This window comes from Cydia pomonella, chromosome 2 (assembly GCF_033807575.1).
Source record: "Cydia pomonella isolate Wapato2018A chromosome 2, ilCydPomo1, whole genome shotgun sequence".
In the NCBI taxonomy this organism is placed as follows: domain Eukaryota; kingdom Metazoa; phylum Arthropoda; class Insecta; order Lepidoptera; family Tortricidae; genus Cydia; species Cydia pomonella.
This window is the reverse complement of record NC_084704.1, coordinates 24037322-24060182: the sequence shown is the minus strand read 5'-3', so window position 1 is coordinate 24060182 and position 22861 is coordinate 24037322. Positions and strand designations below refer to the sequence as shown.

The following is a 22861-nucleotide window of genomic DNA, read 5'->3' as shown; positions in this document are numbered from 1 at the left end:
CCTATTACCTATTGCAATTCCAATTTTTCAATGACACGTGCTTTGACTCTGCGGAACGGAAGTAACCTTAATAGCAGGGGAACCGGAGATGCTAAATTTGGAGTTACTCGAGCGTCGTAAAGACCTATTGGATTCGTAAGATTTGATGATGGGAAGTATTAAATGTCATATGTATAATGTTTTCTTTATTGCAGCGGTCAGGGAAGCGTCAACCGCCTACAGATTTTTAATACAAACATCTTCCTCTCGTTGTACTTTGCATATCATCATAAATTTGCTTCGGTGTCAATCCTTTTTATGCAGGTATTTAATCACATCACGCTGCTCTAATTTATCCATTTTCACGATATCAACCGACACGTAACTTTAAATAGATATGCCGTAAAATTGCTTTTAAATATAGACGCCAATTGAAATTTCGCGGGAAGACAGTTGAATAATGACAGTTCAAAAGGGCGGCAAAAAAAAGAAAAAAGTTTTTTTTTAATTGGCCAGGCCGCGAATTTTTCAATCAACCCTTAGAAACTAAAATGTCATATAAAATTTTCTGGATTAAGCCTAGTTTCAGAGATAATTAAATGTTTTTCGAAATCATTCTTTCGCCATAAGTCAGTACAAAACACATTTTTGACTGCGGTATTGCCACTTTGAGGTCTAGTCTGGACATACCTACTGATTCACATCGAAAAATTAAAAACATGTATTCGAGAGGCTACCCCCAAATAAGATAAAAACTTTTTAGTTAATTTTAGGTTGTGTTTATCAATAAAAATTACGTTTTATGTACAGGAGTGTTCAAAAAAAGGGGGATTTTTTTTAAAAGTCATATAACATTTTTTGCTTCTGTTGCCATCAGGAATGCACCGTTAAAATCTCTCGCAATGCTCACGGCCACCTTGTAAGTAGTGATTTTTGTATTTTCATCAACAAATCGAGCATTTACATTTAAAAAGTGACATTTGATGAGGCGGAACTGCTGATGATGAACAGAATGGAACTCTTCAACACCGCATTTGGCAATTTGTTCTCTTCGCACGTTTGTGAAGCAGTTAGGTTTTCAAGGCACATTTTTGTCAAGCTTGAGTTGATGGATGGATGATGGATTCCATGAGGAATTGAGGGTACTTCTCAACTTTTTTAAGCAAACTTATAGTCATTTTTATTATTATTTAATGCATGGTTTGAAATAATTTATTTTAAATACAGTCGAATTGAGCAATTAAATTGCGGGTACCAGTCAACCAACAAATCTGAAATGTGTCAAGGTGGGTACAGTGACAAACCTCCTTTTACTTCCTTTTCTACATAATTAGGCGTAGCTTAGGACGCTGTCTTTTTAATTTCATTGTATGAAATCCAAAATCAACAAAAATCTTTCTTTCACCGGTCTCCCTCATTGAAGTAGGTTTTTTTTCTTAAAAATTATTTAAACTGTCACTGTCCTATCCGAGGAAGTATCGTTGTGTTGCACATCAGCTAGAATTCAGAGGTGGGCAAACTTTCTTCATAGGGGGCCAGAAAAATTAAAAAAATCTGAGGAGGGACCACAACTGCAGAATAAATGCATTTTGTTTTGAAACCGTTATGTCGCGAGCCATATAAGTACTAATTATTTCGAAGTACCGGCAGCGGGTCGGCACTGGCCCGCGGGCCGTAGTTTGCCCACCACTGAACTAGATCCATTGAGTCGTCAGTATTAGATTCAGCCTCCAATGCCTCCATATCACTAACAAGAAATCATTCACAAAATACCTACAAGCCTGTAAACAATAGGGCACGAAGTAATGGCGAAATCAAGCCTCCATATTCATGCGTCTAATTCCTATTTCACATTAAGAGGAAAGAGGATGGCAGATTCTCTATACAAAGGTAGTCCCCATTTTCCTCTGTGGATATTGACATTGTGGATAATATTTTTATGTAATTTGATGTATATTAACCATAACTATGCCGCTCCTTACGTTAGACTCATTTCGATTTTTTAATTATTGCAATTAGGAGCGAAATACAGATTTCGTATTATTTTTTAAACGCTCTATAACTCTTATAACTAATAAAAAATCGATAAAAATTAAACTTAGAGGTAGGATAGCTATGGTTAATATGCAACAAATTTTGTCAAAATATTTTCAAGACGAAAATGGGGACTACGTTTGTATGAAAAGTTATTTAAATGAAATTAAAATGCATTTATTTCAAGTACCATAATGACTCATAATTACATAATTAAATTAGTATTTACATTAAACACGCACAAACATTAAACAAATAACATTAAAATTTAAAACATTAATGCAACCGTGGTTAACACATTGACAAACGTCATCTATTTCTCAATGTGTTAATCACAGTGCTGCCGGGCGTGCGAGTATGAAGTCCGCAGGAAAATGTAATATACGTGCAAAACTTGTCCGCAATCACTGCCAGGACGGTGTTGGCTGTTGGAGCTGGTGCGCACGCGTCGCACCAGGGACGCGGCTCGCAGGCGCTATTAGCTATAAAACACGCCACATGCGCAAACATCTCTGATGCGCTGCAATACCGTGGCAGCCCCATTAGCGCCCTATACTTAAGCGTTATTATTTGTAGGAGTTGAAGGGCTTCACACACTTTACACACCTTCTGATGCCACATACTGACGCACTCAACAGCACATTTCGCGGTTTTTGGGGTCGTCCACTTATAATAAATAAAATAAATAAAAATGATTTATTCAGTAGCACAAGTTATTTTACAAAGATCAGGTGGGTGCCTCTTTTTAAGTATAAAATTACCTGTGTCAAGAGACACCGCTCCTCCATTGTGATGTACAGGATCGTAATACTATGGTGTGTTTAACATAACTTTAATTACTAGAGTAAAGAACATTATTCACTAGGAGTAGACGCTATAACAACAATATTAATATGTACTAATTAATACGCTCACGCCATTACATTAAAATTAAAAACTAGTATACTCGTATTTCTAAAAGATAAATTGGTTCAAATATAATTCGGTTTTGGACAGAAGGTAAGGTATAGGGTACATAGCATACATATATATGTGTGTATGTGTGTAAGTATGCGTGTGTGTATGTATGTATGTGTGTGGGTGTGTGTGTGTATGTAAAGGTACGTGTCAGAGAGTCAGAGAAAGGGCAGCTATATTTAAATCAGTTTAAACTGAGGCAGATTACATTACTAACAAAACTACAAGAGGTAAAATTTAGGAGATTCAATTTACGAGGAAGTTTTCTATTTCAATATAGGTTTTTGTTTTGATCCAGTCTAGAATTTTCTTTTTACATTCTCTGTAGGTCGTGGGATAAATGTGAATGACTTTATTAGTACTATTGTATAATCTTGCTGATTGTGTAAGATACCTATTGCCTTTTTGCAAAAGCGGTCTTTGTTGTTAGTAGAGGAATTACGTTGACTTTCTTTCTCCTCAAGTTTGTAGACTCAGGAGAAAAACAAGTGTCTTTATGTCTTCGTAAAATAACATTTAGGATATATAATTTTCTGACCGATAATAGGCCACATAACTCATATAAGTCACTGGTGGGAAATCTAAAGGGCTTGAAAAACATGACTAAAGCGTAAAGCTCGCTGAGCTCTTTCCAATTGCAGGAATTGAGTTTTAGTGGCACCACCCCAGACAGAGATACAGTAGGAGAGGACGGATTGTGCGAGGGAAATATAAATTTGTTTTAGTAGTTTAGTTGTGGCAACGTGTCTTAAATGCTTAAATGGCCATATAAGTTTCCGAATTCGGGATATCATCAGTTCAGTTTGCATATGCCATGTCTCTCTCTCTGGTCAATCATTACTCCTAAATATTTAACACATTCAACTTTCTTGATGACTGGGCAGGCGCATTTTGATTGATTTTTGTCATTACAGTTATGAATCCTGATCTTGAACGAAGTGTCAGGCTGTGTACCGGCAGTCATCGTGAAGCAAATGTAATTGGTTTTTTGCATATTTAAGGTTAACAGGTTTTCCTGCAGCCAGGGATTTGCGTCTTAAATCTTTAATTTTATATACATTACTCATTTAGGAAACAAGATTTTACCGCGTACCCCACATTCCACGATTTCTAGAAGAAATAAATAATAGATCATCAAAAACATGATTTACTTCGAAAAATATTTAAAACGTAATTTACTTAGTTCAGCCGCTTACAAATATATTTCTAAAATAGAACTTCTTAACCTAATTCAGATCTTTTAACACCAAGTCTTGAGTTTTTAAGTAGGTTGCTTTAGTTAATTATGGGATGGAGAATTCTGAGAGGTACGAGTACCTACCTACATGCAAAGAGTAAAGTAAGTATATAAGTACATATCATCTTAAAGATGTATTGACGATAACTCCGTTTGACGGCCGTTTTTATCATCTGAAGATCTTGTTGTTTCTGTAACAAAAATTAAGATTTTAAGCCATACTAAGCTGTATTCCGGTGATGTATTTGTTAAGCTACTTTCAAGATAATCAGCTGCAAAACAAGAGTGACGTCATTCGAGGTCAATATTTTGCATGAGTTTAAGATCGTTGAACCCAAAATGGGAAGGAGTAAAATATTACAAAAGTAGTGTATACCTATGTCAATGATAGGAGTGCACTTCAGCTAACGTAGAGCTTAGGGCTCATACTTATTTTGCACCCACTCATCAATTAGGGATTGCAAATATTCGAAACTTTCAGGTATTCGAATATTCGATCTTTTCTGACGAGATATTCGAATATTCAAATAAAATTCGAATATTTTTCAGAAATAAGAAAATGAACGAGAAATCGGTTTTTTATCGTTTCATTCAAAAACTATTTGCACGTATTGCAAAAACTAATGATATTTTGCAGAAATACACTTAACTGGCTAGATTTTATCATGCTACTGACAAGGAAAGGTACCCAACTGTCCGGTTCCGATTTGATTTAAGTATATTTATATATGTTATAGAGTAGTCTAAAATAACAGACACGTATTTTATTTTAGCTGCCCAAACTCAACCTATTGGGAGAAATTGTCCTCCAAAGTACTAAAAAATTACTAAATCGTCTAACTCCTATAGAAAGTGATGTTCAAGCAACTTGCTAGTTAATGGCTGGTTTGAGTATATGTTTGAAAGCAGCAAAAAATAATGAGCACGTGTTTTGTTATATCGGCTAAAACTCATTTCTTCCTAAAAATATCGACATTCGAAGTTTTATAACATCTTATCGCTAAAGTTACACATAAAGACGGGTGTTTTTAGGGTTCCGTAGCCAAATGGCATAAAACGGAACCCTTATAGTTTCGCCATGTCCGTCCGTCTGTCTGTCTGTCTGTCTGTCTGTCCGAGGCTTTGCTCCGTGGTCGTTAGTGCTAGAAAGCTGAAATTTGGCATGGATATATAAATCAATAAAACCGACAAAGTCGTACAATAAAATCTAAAAATTTAATTTTTTTTAGGTTACCTCCCCTACACGTAAAGTGGGGGTGAATTTTTTTTTTCGTATCAACCCTAGAGTGTGGGGTATCGTTGGAAAGGTCTTACAAAACTAATACGGGTTTTCAAGAAACATTTTTTGATAAAGTGAATATATTCGGAGATAATCGCTCCGAAAGAAAAAAAAATGTGTCCCCCCCCCCTCTAACTTTTGAACCATAGGTCCAAAAAATATGAAAAAAATCGTGGAAGTAGAGCTTAAGAAAGACATTAAATGAAAACTATAGCGGACATGATCAGTTGAGCTGTTTTTGAGTTATCGCAAAAAGTTTTCCCTTCATAGTAAAAAGACTTACTTTAATTAGGTACTGATTATGCAAATTTGCCTATTTGTTTAACTCGGGTGAAAGGTACCGTTTCATCCCTTGGTTAACAATTTACTATACTTTAAGCTCCAGTTTAGCTTATTGTGACGGAAGAGTAACTACGGAACCCTACACTGAGCGTGGCCCGACATGCTCTTGGCCGGTTATTTTTTTAGGAAAACTTGAGTTTAAGCAGATATAACAAAACACGTGTACATTATTTTTTCCTGTTCTCAAACATATACTCAAACAAGCCATTAACTAGCAAGTTGCTTGAGCATTATTTTCTATAGGAGTTAGAAGATTTAGTAACTTTTAGTACTTTGGAGGACAATTTCTCCCAATATGTTGAGTTTGGGCAGCTATAAAAAAATACGTGTCCGTTATTTTAGACTACTCTATAACATATATAAATATAAATAAAATCGGAACCGGACAGTTGGGTACCTTTCCTTGTGAGATGCCCACATTTATAAAAACGAATTGAAACGCAAAACTACGTATTCAATATTTCTAGCTAAAACTTTTAGTATAAGTACATCGTTGCGTGAATTAATATTATTATAACTATAACCATCCAAACACGTAAGAGAAAAAGATAAATTAGTAGGTAATTATTTTCCGATTTATTTTTAGTCACTCAGTTGCTTATAAAAAAGCCTTTCATTCCATTGTATTTTGAACCGCTCTATTCCAGTGGTTGTGTGAGAGTAAACGGACAGTTGAGTGGTTTAACATCGAAAAGAGTGTTAGGCAAGGATGTGAAGCGGCACCGTGACTGTTTAATCTACTCACGGACAGTAGCTTGCATTGCATCATTTGAGAAATGATGAATGTGAACTGAGAATGAGTGGGTTACTCAACAAATGTCTTCTTTAGATGGCCTAGTATTGCTAGCGTCATTGCAGCGGGCGAAGAGTCGCAGGAGATACTAGAATGCATGGGTCTTTTAAAAGGAAAGGAATGAAAATAAATGTAAGCAAGACGAAAGTAACGGCATTTGGAAAGGGAGAAAATACGACAAACTGTGTTTTGATTGATGAAGAAAGAAAGGAACAAGTGAAAAAGTTTGTGTATCTTGGAACCTTGTTCACTAGGGATAGGACGGTTAGCATGATAAAGACATTGAAAGGAGAGTAAATGCTGGAAATCGTGTGAAAGGAGCACTTAACGCTTTTATGAGCAGCCACAAAGAAGGTGTCACAAAAAGCACGGTTGGCTGTGCATAGAGGGATGTTGGTGCCCACACTTATGTATGGTGGCGAAAGTTGGGTATGGCAGAAGAGGCATCAGAGCCAAGATGATGCAGAGGAAATGAGAGTGTTGAGAAGTGTATGTGGTGTGAGATTACAAGATGGAATTAGGAACAGTGTGATAAACGAAACGTGTGGACTGAACGAAGTTGTAGTGACAATAATTTGAAAATGTATGTTGAGATGGTTTCGACACGTGGAAGAAATGAGTGATAGAAGGGAAAGAGAGTGTATAAGGGAGGAGTAGAAGGCGGAGCTGGAAGGAGTAGACCTCGGCTGGCTTTGTCTGATCAAACCGGAGAAATCCTGATAATTTTTTTTCTTTGAATTTTGTTTTCTTTCATTCAAAAATTCATTAATAGTATAAAAACATCTCTGTATTAGCCAAGCTTGGACTTGTGGTTTAAATTTATTCAAATTATTATTCTTAAAAATGTCAGGTAATTTATTATAAATACGAATACGCATAATATACGAGTTTCTCGAGGAAAGTGCCGAATTAACCGAAGGTTAACGTAAACTTATACTGTATTCTTGTAGCGCGGGGACCCATGGTTTGGAATTCCACAAACATGTATTTATACTTGTGTACGAAAACACACACTTCGAAAATGTACATACTAGGGAAAGTGAGTATGTTGTTTTCTATAAAATAAGTGCGACATGAGCCCATATATTGTATGCCAAATATGGCTCTAATACAACGCTTCTGTGTTATAAATATTGCGTCTTTGTCAATACAGTTTCCCATTAACACGGGTTTAAATTAACTTTCACTACTTTATTTTATTTTATATACAAATGTGCAAAAGAGCCGACTCTGTTCGGTATAGACATACTTTGAAAAAAATAAAATACGGAAAAATATAATTTTCTTTAATAATACAAAGAATTTAAAGAAAGCGTATTTATTTTAGAAAAAATGTAAACGTCATGCCTTATTTGGAGGGAAAGGTGATGTGATTCATTTTACTGGCAACATTTATAAGTAATGGCGGCTGACGAAGGTTTGGATTTCAGGGGGCCTACCGCGAAAACCGAAATTCGCAAATTGCGGGGATCTTTCTCTTTTACTCTCACTAAAACGTAATTAGAGTGACAGAGAAAAATGCCCGCAATTGACGAATTTCGATTTTCCCGGTAGCCGCCCTGTATTCCACCTGTATTCACAATTAGGTCAAAATATCATATTAAACTCGATACTTACGCGTAAAATGTAATATCAGCCGATTTGTTTTTATTTAGTGATGAGTTGTGGACCCACATTCACCGCACATACCGCCACCTTTCCAGTATTTTTTAATTTACAACCGGGAGGTGTACACAAACCGACTCGACCTTGAGTACTTGAGGGCTGTTGGGGCTGGGCTGGCGAGTGCGACATAATGTCGTAGTTGAAGTGGCTTCACTAGGGACGTACGGACTAGGGATCTATGGCATATAAAATAGTAAAACGAATGTTTATTAAAAATCTGTCACTGTCATTAAACCTGTTTGTTTTTGCCATACGTATTTATTTATTAATTCTATATAAAATCATGGCGTGGATGGAAGTGCTTGTTCAATAGCGACATTCGTAAACGCAAACGCGTCTTGTAGTGTCATTTTTTTTAATTCAGCATGTCATATGTCATTGGAGTATTTGCCGCGCTTAATTTCAACGAATTTAATGTAGGTATAATTTATATTTTAGGTAAATTAATAAGGCAGAACCAATGCAAAATTACAAAAGCAAAGATTACGAAAATGTCTTGACACAAATCGTATTTTCATTGGGCTAGACGAGAATCAAGAACCTATATTCTTGATATTATTCGTGATATTCGTACATTACAAAATCAAGCCAAAGGTTAGTTGGGTTTTCATATTATAAGTACTTAATAAAGTTAAAAAAAAAAGCTTACCATCTTTGCTCAATAACCTGGGCCCGGTCAGTGCGATGAAGATGGCTCCCATGGGAGCTGAAATGACGACGCTAAGGACGCTGACAGTCAAAAGTGCTGTAGCAAAGACTAACTCCTCAGGACCACCAAAACTATTTCCGCTATTTATTATGTCTAGTGCTGCAGGGCCAAGTGCTGCCTAAAATAAATAATAAATAAATATTATAGGACTTTCTTCCACAAATTGACTAAGAATAAGAATATGATTTTATTGCTTACATATTAAATACAATACAGGTGCAATAGCCCTAAGCCCCACACTGATCTTAAGAAGGCTTGTGTTGTGGGTACTCAGATAACGATATATATAATATACAAATACATAGAAAACACCCACGACTCAGGAACAAATATTTGCGCTCAACACACAAATAAATGCCCTTACCAGGATTCTAACCCAGGAAACAGAGCACTACCCACTAGGCCAGACCGATTGTCAAAGGGTTGTAATTATTTGTATCACCATTTTTTATAGTAGGTAAAAAAAAAAATTGTAAACAGTCACTTGTATTTGGAAGAATTAGTATGAAATTCTTTTTAACTTCTATACACATTTTTTATCAGTTTTAATTTTTGAAATCTATCTACCACTGATTAAATATTTTATGTTACTGAAAATGGCATGGCACTTTTTATAGTGACATTAAACTTGCCTGTACAGTAGCCTTAGCCATCCATGCTAAGCCAATAAATAGTTTCTCCTTTATGTTCAACCCACAGCCAAAGCTGACCAGAAGTGTGGAAATTATTCGCAGTACCAGACAAATAACCAGGCAGACCACTCCCATGGCTACTACTTGTGGGTCCAGATCGCTTATCTGAAAGTAAGTGTTTTCATTATTGTGTTTCTTTAGGGTTCTACAAAACATATCAATATGGCATTTGGTTGATCAATTGAAGTATGATGCTCTGACACTAGTTACATGTGAAATGTTGTGTGACAGGGGCAACATAATACACCGTGTTTTTGTTGAATTCTGTTTACTTCGGGGTATTTGTAAGTATGTTTAAGGAAACTACATGGCATAGTTAATTTTCCAAATTTTTTATATATTTTTATTTTCATGAAAAGTAATTAAATGTTGCATATAGCGTTGTTGTAACACGGGCATTACATTTAACTCAACCAAACAATTGAAAACTGTGACATATCAATGTCATTTTGAACATCGATCATCCAAGATAGTACTTATGTGTAGTATCAAATGAAATTTTAATATTTATAAAATATAACTCATACTAAACACTAATTAATACGTAAACAGGTCCTAAGGCAAGTGTACACGTAAGGGCCTTATCAGATAAAAAAAAAATTATTACCTCCGAAATGGAGTTACTTAATTAGAAATATTAGAATACTGGTGTCTTTGAGAAAGTTACTTAATTTAAGCTCAGGAATGCACCCTTGAAATTAACGAAAAAAAAAAAACATGGTGTATAACACTATCCATACTTACGAAGTAACTAATTAATAATCTGTGATCAATGCTATCATGTTGTCCCTGTCGTAGGATGTTATATAATTTTTGTAATTCTTGAAAATGATGATTTAAGTGGAGTGGCATTTCACGCCAAGCGGGCAACGAAAAAAATATTAAGTCATAGAATTTGCTGATATTTGCAATAGATATACTACTTGATGTCCTGAATTTATGGATATTTTTATTTTATTTTGATTCGGCACCGTTTCCGGTTTAGAAGCATTTAAAAAATAGACAAAATCGGAGGAGTGCATTTTTCAAAAGCTGATATTGCTATTATTTACAAAACTGAAAAATAAGTTTAATATTGATTTTTATACCATATCAATTGCTCTTTCTCTCAGTTATAATAATTTTGTTTTTTTTTAAATTTCCTACAAAAAACCGGAAATTTCAAGTCGAATTTATATAAAGTTCACTATTTAAAAAAAAAATTACTTCGAAAAAACATTTCACAAAAAATGTAGTTCACAAAAAATGCCTGATAAGTTTGAGAATGGGATCTGCATTAGTTTTGGAGATATATGAACTAAAGTGCAAACGTGTCGGTCTGAGCGTCGTACTGGCGATACCACAGACCACCACCCAGTCCTAAAATATTAAATAATAAGCTGGAAGCTCGTATAACTACACCTTCGTTACGGCGGTCTATAAGTTACATTAAAAGTCACAGAAAAAAGTTATTAAAGGACGAAGGTCACAAAAATTGGATAATCACAAGGTTTCGATAGTTCCAATGAAATGATGTTTCCATATAAATGAAGATTGTATAGCATAACATTTATGACAAGTCATGATCCAGACATTTTTTCAGACAGGCCGTATGCTTGTTTGCCACCGACGTAGTATAAATAACATTTTTTCAGACCTTCAATCGTTTGTAGGATAGACCGCGCTGCGTTTCGTAATGCCAGTTCACCAGTCAGCCAGTTCACAAACTGTGGGCATCTTGCCTTGCAGGTTCTAATTACGCCTTAATTGGAGGAAAAGAGACGGATGCCCGCAATTTGCGAAGTTGGTTGTTTGCGGTAGGCCCTCTGATTTGGGTATTGTATTGTATTGGGTATACTTATTTTTTTATTGGCCGATCTCATAATATGAACTTAAATGAACTCAAAGAAATTGTTTTGTACATAATTATTATTGTTATAGTATGAATTATGATATTCATATCATAAGGGCTATCTAATACTCTTTGTAGGTACGTGATATGTTGCAACATCCAAGTTGAGTCATAAAGTCACGAGCATAATGTTTATTTTGTCCTATAAATAGGTACACTTCTATTTAGCAGGTCTATTTGATAATGATTTATACAAAGTCACCTTGGTATGAATATGAAATGCTTCCTACATGTTAAAATGACAGGAACAGTAGTCGCTCGGTAATTCGGCGCTCGCAAGTTCGGCAGGTCCAGTAATCCAGCAACAAGCGACTGAGGTGACCACTCTATAATCCTACAGTTTACACAGCCGAAAGCCGGATTACAGAGTGGTTGGAATAGGGGAAAATATTGAGCGCCTACTGTATCCATTTCAAATAAATTTAGTTTTTTTAGTCCTTAAGAAAATTAAAAAAGGTTTTTCGGGTTACCCGAGGAGTCGAAACGTTTCGTTTTACTAATCCCGTGCTGTCCGTCTGTCTCTCACAAGGCAGTATCTAAAGAACCTCGATCCTCCCCACGCTAAATGCGAGTTGGCCCTCAAAGGCTCTCAGTTATACACTCAAGACCAGATAGTTGTGTCGTGCAATAGCAAATCCAATGTCAAAAGAAGCAACATAAAATAAAATCTTTTTCTTTCTTAAATCACTTTCCAAACATTTACATATGAAACATGTGTTTCCAAGATGACTATAATTATGTATTAGGTTGACTTAAGCGCGACTTGATTAAAAATAGTAATTATTCTGGCAAATTTGTGTTGTTAACATTACGGTGCACTTGATTTACCTTACATTAAGTGAGTGCTAATGTTGTTATTTTACCGTTAGCTAAGTAGGTAATATAGCTAACGGTAAGGTAGCGTGGAATGCAATTGTAAACCTGTACTGAGTTACTTATACGTGCGAATACCAGGGGATTTTGCGCACAGATTTTGAACGATGAAGAGAACCTTCAATTGTAGATAAAATTTAAATACTTAGGTATGTTATGGTTTGGGAATCAAGGCAAAGATACCTATTCGATGCGGTGTGTGTGTGTGTGTGTGTGTGTGTGTGTGTTGTTGAGATCTTTTTAGTTGTACATATAATAGGTTCGTACTTCAATTACTTTGTACGGTAAGCTGCAGAGAAAAGGTACCACCCGAGCATACAAACTTCTATGCAGGGGTGGTACCTTTTCTCTGCCTATTTCAATTGGTGAAGGAAAACAAAGGAACATAGTATACCTTAAGAAATTCAAAAGTTTATGTAAAATCCTCAACTCACTTTGGAAACAAGCCTTTCGTTAATAAGAAGCATTTCCTTAAATCTTTAAAATAGAAGTTGTTGATGATACTTGCCGTTATTTGGGCTCCAGTAAACGCGAAGAGTATTGGCTCGAAGAAGATCCATAATATTCTGAATATATTGCTTACTGGATTCTTGTTAACGGGCCAACCTTGCTTTTCCCAATAATAAGCTGCGATAAATCCAGAAGAGACGATGGCTAGTGGACCTGGAATAACATAAGGTACTGGTAGATTATACAATAGTAGCAATTCATCCTTAAGTTTAGCTAGTCATTTAAGTAAGACATGGACATAAAAACTGCATGGTTGTATAGAATCTACTAGATACCTGAACCGCTCCATCCAATTAGATTTGATATGAATAATGAGAATAACCCGCCTAAAAACAAGGCCAGAAATCTTAAAGGTACCACGTAAACGTCGTCTTTTTCCGGAATAACGGAAGTCATGGCACCCCACAAAGAACCGAGTAATACGCCAGCGACGATGGATAATGGGCCCTGAAAAAATATTACTGTTATAAAAGTTGTAATTTGTGAAGTAGTTGACAATGAGATTTATGGGATGCTAAAATACATGAGAATTCCTTGGGTGATGTTGGACCTGCCTAACAGTTTGTGCCGCTGGTGGGGATGCATGAAAGATTATGGTATGATAATAGAAATTCAACAAAGAACAAATTTGGTGAATGCAGTCTTATCTACGCCTATATACCTTTATGATATTCCAAGTCACGGAGCCCGTGGAAAACATGGCATTAAGTATAATGGAGAATACAGCTACGCTGACCGAGTCGTCGATAGCAGCAGCTGCGAGCAGCAATGTTGGTATACCTTTAGCGACTCCATATCCTTCATCCTTTAGTCGGAATAGACATGGAACTACAACGGCAGGCGACACTGACGCTATCATAGATCCTAGAAGGAAACCTGAAACATTATAAAAACAGGCCTTATATTTAAGATCTGAATTGAACTCGATTATAATTCTATTTTTCTCGTACTCTCTCTTTCTCTCTCTCTCTCTCTCTCTCTCTCTCTCAGCCTAAAGAGAATCATTAGCAGGGCGACTCTACCAAAAGAAAATCATCCCTTATGCACTATTCTGTGTGGGGGTGGGGTGCTTTGCTTTAGGACCTTTGTGTCCGAGCGACTACCACTTGCTACTGTCTGAGCTATATCAAGAAAAGGATTACTTACCCCAAATCCATGGCAATGATAGAAGGTAGTGTGTAGTAATGGCGATACATAAGCATTCGACTAGCCAAGGTAAAAGCCCTAGTTGAAGAACTGCTGCATAATGCTTCCGTAGGACTTTAGCATCCAAACCGAGCCCAGCACGCGTTAGTATGATAACCAGAGCGACTTTTCTAAAACAAATAGTATGGGATCAATGCGAAGGTAAATTAGATTACACAACAAAGGAAGATTGATCTGCCTTCGAGTTTTTTGACTTAACTAAAAGTCATGTACGTAGGTATACGTATTATGAATTATCTAAAGACATTTGAAGCAAAATAGTCTACAAAACTAAACTAACCGCAAATCCTGATTAAGTTTTCTATAATTATCGGTCATATGCACAAGCCCGGCGTTTTGAAAAATGATCCCGGTCAGCAACATTCCTATAAGTGCCGGCAATGTGGTAATTTTCAGCCATAACCACCCGATTACGTACGACGCGATGACCAACAGTGTCATGCTGAAAATTTCTCCGTTTAGACTTACCGGTTGGCATATTTCAGCGTATAATATACCCCATGCCAGGAGAACTGAAAAGGAACAATTTATAATTTTAATTACCCATGATATAAATTTTAATAATAATCATAATCGCTCAAATTTTTGTAATGAAGAGTTGAAATTTTACATAAATGGGCCATTAAATTCTTGCGCTTATGATGCCGCAATGAACCGTCCTGTTTCAACTGCTGACCACCTTCACTCACATGTTACATTACCTATACATCATTGGTCAACTAAATTACGCGATAATTTTATAAAATAACAAATAAGTAAAAAGACTTACAGAAAATAATAATTAAAAGTTGCTGTGCACTTTGCCTATAAGTGGGGAAAATTGGGAATGGGAAAACTCTTCCCCACCACGCCGGTTCCCACGACGGCGTTTGGTCTTCTTGATGACATCGTAGGCAGAATTTTTGCCACCACCTTTTAAAAGACAAATTCCTATTAGGTAATGACCTCTTGACTTTTCTAGATTATTATTTATTACACATCTATGATAAGAAAAGTCGAAATATTCAAACTTACTTGTCATATAACTTTCGATGAGTCTGATTGTCTGCACCTGGCGAGAATGTTTTATTTTCTGTTAAATATTTGAAAAAGGCAATAAAGCAGATTAAGTACAGCCAGCAAAGGTAGCAAACTTAATAAAAATCGGTAAGATCGATCATGAAATACCTATGTCACCTGCGTCATAATCATAATTAAATCAAAATTACATCCTTAATTTTCCTTTATTCATAAAATTACAAATTTAACATGTCGAAAGGGTAATTAATATTCATATAATTAGGTCGATGTCAATTGTATTACAATTCATTAAAATAATAATAAAAACATAATAGGGCCACTTTATTTAAAGTTGTATACTACACAGTTATCTCTGCAGCTTACTGTATATAAATAATACCTGTGGTCATGTTAATCATGGTGTTGATCAGATCACTTCCTATTAGAGTTATACAATTTACAGTTTAGAATCAGCAAGTCATAATCTATACCACGAAGTGCCAGAACAGAATGAAGCCCTATTAGTGCCCGCGTTCGTATAGGTACCCTTGTAATTGTTGTTAAACAACTATTCGCGACGATAATCTTGCTACTACTGAGCACAAGTCTGCAATTGATAACAATGTGAGAATCTAAAGTAAATTTATTTTCAGAGTGCGGCCGGCATACTCGTACGTACTCGTACTGCTCGTATTTGCTATCCTTGCTTGCCGCGAGGCCGCTAAGTCAAAAGTCAACAAGATACATTTGTTGGTGATAACAACGTACCACGTGACGGTCATTCATGTGATTTTATTTGTGTACACATTAAATTGTGAGTGTTAAGGCAAAAAAATATAGTGGAATGCTCAGTGTTACAAATTCGTAAATTTATTTTATAACATATATATATATATAAGTATACAAAGGTATTACAGTGACACAATACAAATACTTACTATAGGTAAATTAAATTAATATAGGTATGTATATCTTAAATCTACAATAGGCCAGAGGCATAGTACCAAGGAATCCAAGGATGCTGGCGGCATTTCCTCGTTGTATCGCAAGCAAGCAATAAATTCTTAATTAAATGGATATTAGGTACTCGCTGATATTTTGTCTGCCCGTTGAATACAAAATAATGTCGTAAAATGATCATAAGTAGGAATGTCGAAAAATATTAGTAAAATAGGTATATTTTATTAGCAGTTTTAGACTCCCCGAAACAACTCCGAGAAAAATATTTACTTGATATTTAAAGTATCTATATTTTGTGTATGATGTCCGATAATAATTAATAAAAAATATTGAAAATATAGTTTAAATAGTTAAATATCGCGCACGCGGGCGATGTGTTCTATCATATTACTTATTTGTAGACAGAAACAGAACTAAGCAACTAAGTATTATCGGTTTCTTTATACGTGATAAGTTTTTTTTATGTGAGAGTCAGCAAACGAGTAGACGAGCCGCCTATTGGGAAGCGGTCACCGTCGCCCATGGACATAAGCAACATCAAAGGAGCAACTTGAGCGCTGCCGACCCTTAAAAAACCTGAATACCCGCTTCATGAAGAACCCTATGTCAGCATAGCGTAAAGAAAATACCTCATTCCACATTCTGCACGTTCTGGGATGAAACAAGTGAGATGCCCGCTATTCTGGGTGTGCCATGTACCTAAGAAGTGGGAAAGCGGTGCGGTGTTGATGCGGTGATAAAAGCGGGTTATTCCCACTAGTTACCACCAAGTTGTTATCAGTGGTAAGTGCTGATTTTTCTCTCCTTTTGCCACTGGTAACTACTGGGAAAAAAAATTCCCACTAGTTACCACCAACTCGGTTTGGTGGTAACTACTGGGATTTTTTCCCAGTAGTTACCATTACCACTGGTAAAAGGTGGGATTTTTTTCTCAGTAGTTATCACCAACATTTGGTTAGCGTTCAATAGTAATAAAAACAGTTTAAATAGAGAGTGCTTTAATCAATAATTAATTAAAAGTTCAATTAATTATACTTTTAATTAATTATTCGTTTAATTATAAGTCGATTAGTGATTCAGTATACTGCCTTAAAATTGGTCAAAAATATTAAAACCGGTGCAAGTGCAAAAAAAAAAAAAAAACTATCGGTAACTACTATCTACTATCGGTTATGTGGCCGGTTATCATCCGGTTACCATCTGGATGGACCACTTGAAAATACAAAAAGCTAGCCTCTAAAAAAGTCCACAGATGTAGATCGTGTCATTCACGACGACGCGTGCCTTGACTCATAGTGTCATGTTATTAAAGGTTAGATTTAACAAACCCGTGTTTAATCGTGGATGACACGAACTATGCCGTAGTGCCCGTAGTAAATTAAGTATTGTTGATTTTGCTTTTGTCGTTCAGGCAAGTTAGTCCTGCAGCGCAAAAATGGGTAATTTGAGTGCTAAAAATTGTAACGAATGTGGTCACATAAACAAATAATAGAGGTTTAATTTTGACTTTATCCATTTAACAGCATCCTTTCTAATGATTGCCCCGTACATAAAAAAACGCAAAAAGAGAAATTTGTTAAACATAACCTAAAAATTCGTTAACAATAATATTTATGCTAAACAAAAAAATTACATCTTACCTGCTTCTTTTTCGGCAAGAAATGGGCTTATTGCACTCATCGTTTTGTATATAATATTAGTAAAAGTAGAAAATACTGCTACTAAGTAAATAAATACAAGTATGTATAGGGCAAAATTTGTTTATTCAAGCCATGACGCAGACCTGACGCAGACTGTCAGTCTGTCACTGTTCAAACACTACAGTGTGCTTTCGGAATTTAGTTTTGTATGGTTTAATAATAATAGTTTACCTTGATTTCTAACTTTATTTATTTTACATTGGGATTATGATGAATAGTGTGAAGTATATTTGGTTATATTGCACACAACATTGTCGTTGTTTCACTGTTTTATAATTAGGCCATGTTTTAAAGCGCCTGTTAATAAAGTGTTGGCTAAGTTGCGTATTTGTGAACAGAAAAGCAAATTAAAGGGTCCAGTGCAAAGCAATAATTTTAGGAATAGCTAATTTGAATTTGGACCTGGCGGTCGCTGTCAGACGGAAAAGGATGTGCATGCGGGCATTCTAGAAGAAGCAGCAATATGATTAAGTAGATGTGTTGTTATGTACCTAATATTATGTGAAAAAAATATATATTAAAGTTTTGTTAATTCATGTTTAGTTACCTTCCACATCCTTTCTATTAGGTCGACGTCTTTTACAGTGCCCTGCCTATACTCCCTAAGTGTTAGTTAACTGCTTTTGAACTGCCCTATTCCAGAAATTGGGCCTGAGAAATTGTGTACTCTAAAAGCGATTAAAGAAACCATACAACTTTCGATTCTAGTTAGAATCAGTATAATCTGTGGCTTTTTAACCTCATTCTAACATGCTTATTACTTTTCTGTCATGCAATTTTAGGTCAGCAAGAAAAACTCAGTGGTCTAATTACCTAACATTAGACAAGTAGGTAACTAAGACATTAAACTAGACGGGCTGTTGCTTAGCCAGCGTATCGTCTCAGAATCCTCAGATGAACAAGTATGATGTGTAATCCCATAATAAGGAAAAGCTTTGACGGATCTCTGTCGCATTGTACTGGTTCAATTGCAAGGCGCACGCGCGCGGCGGTGCACCCGACGCGATGAGAATAGGTACTTGCACTTTAATGGTACCCTAGATACTAGCAAGTTCAATGTCGAGCAACAAAAACTAAAGACGTGATATGACAACGATTAGCCGAGTTGATTTGATGAAGCGACCGTTATTAACTGGTTCCGTTGAGAAATCTAGTTTATTTGGTAATACTAGATTAGCAGGTAATATTTGGATTCAAAGTACCACCACTATTTCTTTTCGCTTGTAAAAGAAAAATAGGCCTAAGAATGACTAGGTAACGAAATGTTATATAACATTAACAAAATATAATATCTTGTGAAATAAAGGGCTAACATATAAGGGCATACTGCATTTCAAGGTCAACCTATGTTTTCTTTTACAAAAATGCAGTGAACTTTTTCATTCTTGAAAGCATTGCTGCCAAAGTCTGAACAGTCCCAAACTCATTGTACGGATTTTCAATGACCCTTCATGAGAATATTCCTTCCTTAGAATATTTTCTCATCTATCCTACTTAGGCTACTTATATGTACTGGGACTGCCTGCGACAAACCTACTTTGGTCTGGTTATCACCAACAATTATAAATATTTGGGAATGATCACCTTTCATCAATTTATCAGCTTTTACCTTGTCTTATCTATACTACATCTAACTGCTAACCTCCTCTCATGGATGAGAGAGAGAGTCTGGAAATTTACTTCCTCGAATTACCCTGCAGAATTGCAGATGTAGAATGTATAATGGCTAAAGATGGGTAGTAATTAAATACTCAGTATTTACTCAATATAGCAGTTTTTACTCATTTATACCCAAATTCGTGGGTATTAAGTATTTAGAGTGCTGAAAGGAACATATAATATTGAAATATTTTGTAAGACGCTACTGGATTCACTATTGTAAGAAATATTTTTTAAGGGGGCACTCCATATATGTAAGTTGTAACTAATTGTCACAAAATAATTCAGATACCACCGTGTCACACATCACTAAATGGGACTTTAAAAATAACTTCAATGTTTCTTAAAACTTTATGGATAAATTTAATACTTTTGGGAAAAACCCGTTTCTAAAGGCCGAAATAATGGCCTTCTTACTTCCCGGCCTCTGTAGTAATGTACTATCTAGCATCCAGTATTTAGTTGATACGTCAATTAAAACCTACCGGTTAGCGGGAAGGTAGAGCATGGTCACGGTTGTGATGTTGAGCATTTCTCTTCGGTGGCTGTCCCCGTCGCACGCGCCACTTCTGTCGCGCGTCATTAAACTTCTCAACTGTCGTTCACTTTATCATGTTCACGCGGTTTGCATTCAAACATAACACAACATGCTTGCGATTTTTTATGAATAAAAAATATGTCTATGAGCTTTAGTAAATTTCTAAAAGGATTGACAGTGAATTTATGAGTGTTACAAACATGTGTGTGCTTAAGTGTGTTCTAGTGTTATTAATATTAATCACTATCGATATAGGTAAGTAGTATTTTTAATTACCTACTCCCTCACATATACTTAGTGTTTATTAAATACGAAACTTATTTTCAAATCACAGTAATTACACACTTTTACAAATTAAAACTAAACTAAACCTATCTTGGGGTCGAAATTATACCTACAAATATCTCCTATGCTGCTGCCATTTGGTAATGTGCCCATAAGACTGGCCGCGTTACCTCGCTGGATGGCAATGCTAATGCGCTGAGCGAGGAACGAGCCAGCCTTGCCACCACACGCCACCAGTGGAGCGGATAAGAAGGTATTTTAATTATTGAAAAAGTTTTAGGGCCTCCGGCCCCCAAGGACCTAAGATTTCTACGGCAAACGCCGCTAATACGTGGCCGTCGCCTAAAGACACGCATTTGCGACGTTTTGCAGCTTCAGCATTACTATAAAAGAAAGTACATATTATCTCTTTTTTGTGCAAAAAACTTATGGTAAAGTGTGAGTTGTTTCTAAACCTAAAAGCTTCTTTAACCAGAATAATTATAACCAGACTATGGATTCTTTCGAACCGAACCTCCTCCTTTTTGAAAGTTGGTTTAAAATGTAGCCTATATTATATTTCACCCAAGTCATAAAGAGGAATCGTTTGACACCCCATTTATTACCCACCAAATTAGCTCAGTAGTTTGGCAGAAACGTCAAAAAGATAAAAAAAACCGCCGAGTGAAAATATCACCGCTTTTTCGCTCCATCGATATCTCTGACGTTAATATCGTGCTTGACCATTTTCTAATACACACGCATAGGCTGGGATTTACGCTATTGCTGACCATGCGACTCTCATTAGATCGAGTAGGTAGCACTTTCCCCATGATAAGCATTGGGAACATCCTGAATCCAGTGATCGAAATTACATTTGTTTTGAGTTTATAGTACTTACCTACATATTAACATACTTATAATCACATGCGGCTCATACTAAACCACGTGAGCAAAAAACGTCCACAAAAATTTGTGCAAACAATTGGCGTTGGTGATGAGAAAAGTATGCTTCGACTTGTTACTTTTTGTAATTGTACAGCCGTAAAAGTGCATGGCGACTTATCAATGAATTCATTCATAATTAATCTATGCAAATTGCGCTGCTTACTTTACCTAATTTATTTATTTTCACCACAGTCCACATCAAATGGTAAAGGCCCTCTTGATTGCTCAAAAACTAATGAGAAAGTTGCATTTTATCCACATGTGGGGCAACGTAATCAGATACAAATTTTAAGTTGTTTCCTTATGTTATGTTAAATTTTACTTTTAATGATGATTTTGAATGATATTTTTTTATTACGTTAATTTGGATTTGATTTGGTTTGATGTTTTTGGTATTTCATAGTATTGTCCTCGCGTTGGTGTGTGCAAAATTTTGTGTTTGACTCGGAGGCAAAGTCTGTTTAACCTTCGTGCCTTGAAATCCTCGCCTCGCAACGCTCAAGATTCTACTACTCGAACCACTTGCTACGCTCGTGGTTCAATTTTGGGATTTTTCGCTTGCTTGAGTATCAATATTAGCACTAGCGGTTAAACAACAACTTTGCCCCTTTGTAAAACAAATAACTATTATTTATTTAATCTTTATTGCACAAAAAACTGCCATATGCATCATTTAATTGAGAGACAATAACCGAGTAGGTAAGTACCTATACGTATGTACAAATGGCATTTTTATTCCCAGTTGTTTCAGTGGTACAAGTGGGATTATTTCGTTTCAGTTGTCCGGTCCAGTGGTAAGTTGGACTGTTTTCTCCTATATTACCACTGGGTACTAATGGGTGGGACAAACGGGAATACGCCCTGACTTGCATCATTTTTTTTTTTTTTTTTTTTTTTTATTTTTTTTTTATTATTATTATTTCATGAAATAAACTTATAATCTAGTACAGTTTCCTGCAAAACTGTTTACACAGTTTGACTGCAGGCGCGAGTCTCTGTTATAAGTTCTTAAGTACGTAGCCAACGTAACATATTATTAATTAAAACTTACACCATGAATATAACTCTCTTCACTTGAGTGACATTTGCAGGCACAGGCATACAATTGTCACCCAAGTGTTTCCATTAGGTGCAGCTTTAGTGCTTTTTTAAATTTAATTTTATTGGGCTCAAGTCTGATATTTTCAGGCAGACTATTTAAAAAATACGGCAATCTTTTTCTTAATGTTCTATCTCCATAATAGTTCGTAACGCGGGGTATTTCATATTTTTGCACAGCCACTGATCTTGTATTATGTTTATGTTCTAATCGTGTCGAGATATGCACCTTATTGCTGTGGTTGTTAATAGCTAAGAGGTATTTGTGTTTTAGACTGACTGGGAGTATTTTACAAATTTTAAATAGTTTATTATAATTACCTTTACAGCTGTATCTAGTTTTTTTACTGACAAGTAACTTTAAGAATCTAATTTGTATCGCTTCTACTTTATCTATGTACGATTTGAAAGTGAGACCATAGCAATCAAGGGCATAGCTTAACACGGAATCAACTATGGCAAAGTATATTTGATGTGTCGCTTTTAGAAACAGCAATCTTAAATTGAACCTTCGATCTGGAATTCGGC

At 35.8% G+C, this 22861-nt stretch overlaps 2 protein-coding genes and 1 long non-coding RNA gene across 7 annotated transcripts in view; 2 read left to right on the top strand and 1 right to left on the bottom strand.

Annotated features, from left to right (window-relative positions):
• Positions 1-389: 389 nt before the first annotated feature.
• On the top strand, positions 390-9798 carry LOC133534703 (uncharacterized). Its single transcript, XR_009802078.1, has 3 exons — positions 390-898; positions 8725-8880; positions 9695-9798. It is a non-coding gene; the product is annotated as an uncharacterized LOC133534703 (long non-coding RNA).
• Positions 2175-17914, bottom strand: LOC133534696 (sodium/hydrogen exchanger 9B2-like). 4 transcript variants are annotated; one of them, XR_009802076.1, is made up of 12 exons: positions 17767-17914; positions 15182-15218; positions 14937-15079; positions 14448-14679; positions 14108-14277; positions 13623-13837; positions 13237-13408; positions 12960-13114; positions 9624-9792; positions 8936-9109; positions 8239-8462; positions 2175-4398 (listed from the first exon to the last, which is right to left on the bottom strand). XR_009802076.1 is itself a non-coding variant. In XM_061873925.1 (11 exons), the coding sequence occupies exons 1-11, from the start codon at positions 17804-17806 to the stop codon at positions 4334-4336; spliced, it is 1572 nt and encodes a 523-aa protein (XP_061729909.1). In that variant the 5' UTR covers positions 17807-17914; the 3' UTR covers positions 2175-4333. The 4 variants fall into 4 exon arrangements, 3 of the variants coding, with proteins under 3 accessions (XP_061729909.1, XP_061729910.1, XP_061729911.1); XM_061873925.1 differs by lacking the exon at positions 8239-8462; XM_061873926.1 differs by lacking the exons at positions 8239-8462; positions 17767-17914 and adding an exon at positions 15567-16408 and having other exon boundaries at positions 15182-15239.
• LOC133534700 (lipase member H-B) overlaps positions 16771-22861 on the top strand; it is a 58070-nt gene continuing 51979 nt past the window's right edge. The window contains exon 1 of one of the 2 annotated variants that reach the window (XM_061873935.1): positions 16771-16909. Coding sequence is in view for 1 of the 2 variants with exons in the window: in XM_061873934.1 (XP_061729918.1) it covers positions 20209-20278 (70 nt within the window). In the remaining variant the exon portion in view is untranslated. Of the gene's footprint in view, positions 16910-18029; positions 20279-22861 lie in introns of those variants that run through there. The other variant, XM_061873934.1, reaches the window with a different exon arrangement.